Here is a 6,952-nt window from a genome sequence, read left to right on the forward strand (position 1 = left end):
AAAAAAAGAAGTACAGATCAGTCTTAACACCCAAGAAATATGGAAAAATTACAGATGATGCATGGAACAAGTTAAAAACTCTAAACACTTGACTATAATACTATGCAAAAAGACATTTTAGCAAAGCACTGAATACACTTTAAACTAGTAGATATCAGTACCTTCTGTGAGAGTAAATATGAACTTTAATAATAATACTGCGTTGCAGAACAGGTATGTATGTAATAGCCTACACTGAAGGCTCCTAAACCTCTGTACACTTAAAGCAGATGGAACAAGTTTTAAGGAGACTTTCACAGAACAAATTGTTAGGCAAAGAATAGAGTCAAAGTAAGAAAACACAGCTGTCTAGGTTGGGCTTTTCCTATTGTTTTTCTGTAAGTGAATAGATAGCTTGAAAGGAGGCACAGCTTGGTTAGTCTTGAAGCCCATTCAGGAAGCCTTCATCTAAACAAGCAAGACAACCCAGTATACTTTCATTCAGTGCTGAAGGAAAATTTTCACTAGTTAAAAGATACTGCAAAGCTATTTTTCCTGACAGCACATGAAGACCACTACTTTTAAGAGGCACCCAAAGCAACAAAGTCCAATGATATTTTAACAAGAATTTTAGTTACGGAAACAAGAAAAGCAAGCACCAAAGAAAGGAAAAGGTAAAGAAACATTAGCAAAGCATCAAATGCCTTTCACACCAGAAGCAAGAGCACTGTACTAGGCCAGTAAGCAAAGCAGTTAAAGAATGCAGCCAAAGTCAGAAGTTGTAGCTGGTAGCACAAGCCAAGTCATGGAATTCACTTGTTCCTTAGAACAAGGTTGTCAGATCCATACCTGCTCCAACAAACGAGGGCATAAACAAGATTGAAACTACCTTGAAAATGAAAGTGATTATTTTTCTTGGTACAGAGTATTACAGTATTATCTGGAGTAGAACCACTGGAACAGTGTATGTAACTGCTTTGGTTAATGTCTTCATTGCAAGCGTATTAGGTCTCTTTCAATTTGTTGCACGTACACTGATTTTCAAAATGGGTCATTTCTTGTTTTAATGATGGGGCACTTACTCAAAGACATCAAAGTATTTCAGCATTTGCACAGTTTTGTAGGCAATATAGTCATTCCCTTGCCAGATACTAATCTCATTCATCTCCAGGTTGTTTTTTGTTTTCTTTTTTGCATCTTTAAGTCCTTGTCACCCTAGATGTGAAAAGCCAGAACCTCAGCTCAATAGCTCAGCTCAATACAATTAAGTAGTAGTAGTTGTTTTCAGGTTTACAAAATAATAATAATAATTAATAAATTCCAGTACGGATTTTCTCTTGACATCACTTTATCTAAACTATCATAGTGACTGTGTCTTTAGGAGGAAGGATTTTAATGTCATTTTCTCTCTCTTTTTTTTTCTTTTTTTCTTTTTTAAAATTAAACAGCTTGACTTGCTGTTTCCATGAATTGCTACTTTACTATCAGGAAACTATCTTGTTCTTGCATATAGTCAGTGATCGGTAGTTAGGCTATGACTATCTAGGTTTTTCTCCCTTGAGAGCACAATATTTTCCATAGTAAAAGAAACTTCAGCTCTGCAACTTCATCAGCTGTAGGCAAGAAAAGAGCCATCTCCTATCAGGAAAGCAGAAAACAGCACATAGTATTCAAGATCATTTGTCTCACAGTTTTAAAGCAGATTCTGAAATAGTACATAGGAAGCTACAGGCATCCATGGCTTTTAAACATGATTCAGGCACTTCAGAGAAAGACCTACTCCCCATGGCAGGAAATACTCTTATTTCCCTGCCTCCCACCAATGCAGTCTAAAGTAAAGGAAAGAAACTCTTCATGAACAATGGATCACTTGAGCTCAGTGGCTATTCCAATAGCCACAGTAATTTTTATTATGCACATCTTAGAAAAGAAGAAAAACTGTCCATGATAAGTTGATAAAAATCGATTGTTCAAATCAGTGTAATATTTATTCAAAAAATAGGGATGAGGTATATAGATAGGTACAAGTAATAAAAACCAGTTTTCGTTTATTGCTGCTACAAAAGTAAAGCATAGTGATAGTCTTATGACATTTACAATATAAACTGCTTAACACAAAGCTCATACCAGCAAAACCTATTTATTTTACAGTAACGTAAGAAAACATTTGCTGAAACTTATGTGACACACAGTAACAAGTTGTATAGCACAACGCTGTAATCAAATGACATCAACTTTTCCTACATTATTGACTCCAGTGTTTATTTCAGTACAGCAACTCTCCCATATTCTCTCCTTCCTTAACAGCCAGATCTGAATCAAAAATTTCCAAGAAAATACTGTTACTACTGAATAAAGAAATCTATAGTTTACCCATCATGGCCCAATGAGTTTTCAGTGACATTTTCCAAAATCTAAATTCCTTTTCAAAAACAGAATTCCTTGAATACATTCAGTTCAAAAACCTTAATGAAAATGGAAGCTTAAATGAACCTCACTAGACAACTAGTTACTTTGAAATTCTAACTGCTGTACCCTGAGCAACTTTGGCACCTACAACAACATAATAACAAAGCTCCTAATTCAAAATTAGTTTCCTTAAAAACAGCCCCAAACTCTCATGCTCCATGAGCATTTGAAATCTACCAGTGATTAATTACATTTAATCACCAGTCCAAACAAGATGTACATAAGCACTAGAGTTAAGCTTCGCACAGCCTGTTACAGTTTCCCAGCACCAAGAAAAAAATATTAAGAACTTGTTTGAATAAAGCCTCCTGTCAGAACTGAATGCACCAAAACAAAGTGTGTTTCTGAATTTTAAAAGCTTCTCTTAAGGATCTGGACAATAATATGCAATATCCACCACTACTTATGAAGATTCCAATGTTCTGCAAACTGTTCCTCCTCCCCAAATCAAACTAGAATATGTGACTTGCTACCCACACCCTTCTCATTCTCAAATACACATCTAAACACAATGTAAAAAAAAGCATCTGAACAGAGTACAGTCTGTAATGGAAGTACAGATTTATCATTCAACCTCTCAAAATTCCACGTTCATTTCTTAATTCCATATGCAGTGCATGTTATACTGGTTGTGTGGGAATGTCTCAAGTTCAAAGATAATCTCATGCCTTTTTGTTTCTTCGAGAGAGAGTATTCAACGTTTCTTCAAGTCTTCCCATGGCTTCTGGGCATATGCCTATGTTTTTAGTATCTTGGAAACCTATCCTGTCCCTTTTGGATTAGCTGTGACAAAAGAACAATGCTCATGTTATGTTTTCAGTTACGCTATTCACATATGCATGTTTCCAGTATTGCTGTTTGCAATTTCATATACATAAGAACAGACAACCTCAAAAGTAGCAAAACTGAATGTCCTAACAGAAAATACAAACATACATGATGCAACATTATGGAACTTATAAACATCCAGTGCTGGTTTCTTGTTTCTCTTGGGTCACTGGTTTCTTAAAAACGGAAGGAGATGAAGAACGAACCTCAAAGCAACGTGCAGCACTGGGGCCGCTCACATAGTCAAGTGTATAGTGTAAGCTTAAAACCAGGTAAAGAAATTAATTCCTAGTAAAACAGTAATTTCAGATTTCACAGCACTATTACTAGGAACTCATAGCAGTATAGATTGAGAAAAAAAAGATAACAATCTCCAAATTGCACATAATCCCCCGAAGTATTTAATATTTCAAATATTGTGATTATCATTTAAACCTTCCAACCCATATTAGCACTGGTTCAGAGCTAAGTTGGCTCTGTAAAATGCAAAGTGCATCACTACTCACCATCAGATTTCTTGATTTGGAATTATTTTTAAGCATAAGAGTAAATGAAACCCAAACCAAGTAGAAATGAAAACAGAAAATTTAGCACACAGAATAACGAAAGTAACTATCAATTTAAAAATCTTATGCTGTACAGTGAAGGAGATTAGACATAGTATAGGTATACAGTCAACGTGTTAAGACTATTCTCACAGCAACATCCAACCTACGTGCCCCGTGTATTTTTCAAAGTTTCAATTGCATACAAGCCAGCTTTTCTGTCCAGAAAAGAACACTGCTTGGGGACTAATAAGCTTGCATGACAGGCTTGTTATTAATACACTCCTAAATGATGCATCCATTAGAAAGAAAGAAATTAAGAGAAGGGTTAATTGCAACGATATCTGGTTTATAACAAACAGGTACTGTTATTACAGTAACATCAAAAGAAAGTCTATAGTAAAAGATCCACTGGGGTTAGTTTGTCCCTATTTGTATTCTTGCACTCATTTCATTCTTAGAAATTTTTGTTACTTAAGACTTGAAGATTAAAAAAACATGTTACAAATAACAGCATACATTTAATGAGTATTAATGCTTGTTTCACTTAAATTTATAGGTTAAGAAATAATTACCTGCTTGTATTCACCAACGCAGTTCTGACAGCAGAATCTTTTCTGCTGACCATCAATAGTAAGAGTATTGTTTCCAGCTCCTTTACTGGGCAAATACTCTCCACAATGTTCACAGCAATTCATTATTAAACCATTTGCCATCCTGTATCTATTGAAGCAGTGGTCACTGCACAGCTTATGAGTCATATTTTTAAAGCTAACTTCATGACGAATCTAAAAAACAAAAATAAAAGCACTCCATCATCACACAAGCACAAAGTTGCCTCAGAAAAGCCAGAAATCTCACATTCAAGCACAATAACTAAAAACAGATTTTATTAGCTCACAGAATAATTTAAGGACAGATCATATAATACTGAAATAGGAATTTTCTTTCTGAAGTTGTAGAAAAAAACACTTTGACACATTTGTTCTTAGTGCCTACTAAGCAAAGATGAGAGAAGAATGTAATAATTGGATGTCTAGAAGAATTACAATTTTATAAAATATTCCTATAGAGAATGGTTTAAAAGTTGTGTATATTAGTAATCTGAACTACAGTGGGTCCAGTAATGGCATCAAGGAAAAAAAATACATTATTAAGAATTTAAAACTGAGTATATGGTATATGGTATTTACTCCAAAGTAACTGCATAATATTTCAAAATACAGGGTAAAAAAATTCATCTGTATATCCTGACTTCTAAAACGACAATTCTATTTGCCACCCTGGTCGCAACTGCAAGGCTCAATGACTCATAAAACTGTTGAAAGTAACCACTTCATTTTTCTTACAAGTCCAACAAAGTCAACAAGAGTAATTTTAATCTGAACTGTTCTCTCCCTTCATTCTCTCTTCATGAATGTTAAGCCTATCTCATTGCATATGAATACACTGAATCATATCTTGCACCTCATTATTTTCAATTCTCTCGTTTGTAAACTGGTATTATTAAAACTATTAAAACTATCCTCAGTAATAACTGAAGATAAGAATAGAATCAAACAAAAGCAATCAGACCTCAGTTAGTTTACCACAGATAGTGCATCTTGATTTATTCAAAGCTCCTTTTGAAGGATTCTGTTTATCTTCATAGAAGGATAAACATGACGTACTGCAGAACTCCTGGAAAGACTCACTTGAATCAACTTGAGCAACGATGGTACCTTTCATTGTTGTTATATCTCTGAAAGACAAAAAATCCTCTAGAGTGTACATATATAAACATGTATGTCCAAACAAGAACCCTTTACCGCTTGTAACATTCATTCTTTCTTTTAATGCTTTCATTTCAAACCAGTTTTGTGGGTGTAGAGTTGTTAGTCACATGCCAAACAAATATCTTCTGTTAACTAAAATGATTAAAACTCTACCACAAGCTTGCCCAGAAGCCTTCTCACTTGAAATTTCAAGAACAGTTAATAATACCACTGAAGTTCCAAATCATTTGAACAGTTCAGCTGTCCATAAAGCTGCACCTATTTAATGCATTAAACCAAACACATAACCATCAGTAATATTAATCTGAAATACACAACACAAATCCTCTTCTCCTCTCTTCCCACCAAAGTTAATTTCAAACTTTGATTTTCCACTGTGTGCTGCACATGTAACAAGCACCACATTCATCAGCCAGCCTTTCTATTCAGATCTCTCAGCTTTGTAAGGCCATCCCACTGGTAGTTTCACTCTTAATTCTAAACTATCATATTCTATGAATTAGAAGTAAGGAAAAGAAACAGATGTCTTCTCCTGTGCCCACTAATCCAAAGAAATATTTTATTGTTGTACAGAAGTGCTACTAGGTAGAGAAAATAAAATGTGGACTGGCTAAGTTTGGCTCTGTATTATAAGTGATCAAGAGCTGCAAAAGACATGCTCCACTCATACGTAGGAGCTCTAAAAGTAGGATGAGTGAGAAAAATGCTGTACGCCTCCCTAAACAGACTCCTCTGAAAACAGGCCTACAAGAAAGCTGGAAATGGACTCTATCTGGAATTGGAATGGCAGGACAAGGGGGAACAGCTTTAAACTAAAAGAGGAGAGATTTAAATCAGATATCAGGAAGAAATTATTTAATCAGAAAGTGGTGAGACACTGGCCCTGCTGCCCAATGGATGCCCCATTCCCTGAGGCACTCAAGGTCAGGCTGGATGGGGCTCCGGGCATCCTCAGCTGGTGGGTAGCAATCCAGCCCATGACAGGCAGTTGGAACCCAATGGGCTTTAAGGTCACTTCCAACCCAAACCACTTCATGATTTATGCAAATATACTCATACCATCCTCTCAGCATTACCACTTGCAAGTCTGTCTCCCACTGAAGAAAACTCAGCAGCTTTTGGTTTGCCTTTCAGCGAGCTAGAAGAGATTCAAGTTAGGGAGCGACACACTTCTGATCTGCAAAAGAAAGCCAAGGCTCCTGCCCTGAGGATCTCAGAGTTTTTGGCAGGATTCTATAAAGATTTATAAACACGATTAGCTCTCATCAAAGTAAATGAGTCTGAGATCAAAAAGCAGTATTTAAGGGCGTTTTAAACTGCATAAAAGGAAAAAAGTTTTGTTGTTGTTGTTTTTTT

At 35.6% G+C, this 6,952-nt stretch overlaps 1 protein-coding gene across 1 annotated transcript; it reads right to left on the bottom strand.

Moving 5' to 3' along the window:
* Positions 1–1,845: 1,845 nt before the first annotated feature.
* On the bottom strand, positions 1,846–6,942 carry LOC104917602 (zinc finger MYM-type protein 2-like). Its single transcript, XM_010729054.3, has 3 exons — positions 5,397–6,942; positions 4,397–4,609; positions 1,846–3,231 (listed from the first exon to the last, which is right to left on the bottom strand). Exons 1-3 carry the CDS (start codon positions 5,664–5,666, stop codon positions 3,193–3,195), a joined length of 522 nt encoding a protein of 173 aa, XP_010727356.1. The 5' UTR covers positions 5,667–6,942; the 3' UTR covers positions 1,846–3,192.
* Positions 6,943–6,952: the final 10 nt, after the last annotated feature.

Source organism: Meleagris gallopavo, chromosome 1 (genome assembly GCF_000146605.3).
Source record: "Meleagris gallopavo isolate NT-WF06-2002-E0010 breed Aviagen turkey brand Nicholas breeding stock chromosome 1, Turkey_5.1, whole genome shotgun sequence".
In the NCBI taxonomy this organism is placed as follows: domain Eukaryota; kingdom Metazoa; phylum Chordata; class Aves; order Galliformes; family Phasianidae; genus Meleagris; species Meleagris gallopavo.

Excerpts from the sequence above, each read along its gene's own strand:
- LOC104917602 (XM_010729054.3), bottom strand. The coding sequence starts at position 5,666 with ATGAAAGCATTAAAAGAAAGAATGAATGTTACAAGCGGTAAAGGGTTC. Across the intron at positions 4,610-5,396 it reads TCTGTGGTAAACTAACTGAG|ATTCGTCATGAAGTTAGCTT; the intron begins GTCTGATTGCTT and ends TTTGTTTTTTAG. Across the intron at positions 3,232-4,396 it reads GCGTTGGTGAATACAAGCAG|CTAATCCAAAAGGGACAGGA; the intron begins GTAATTATTTCT and ends CTTTTGTCACAG.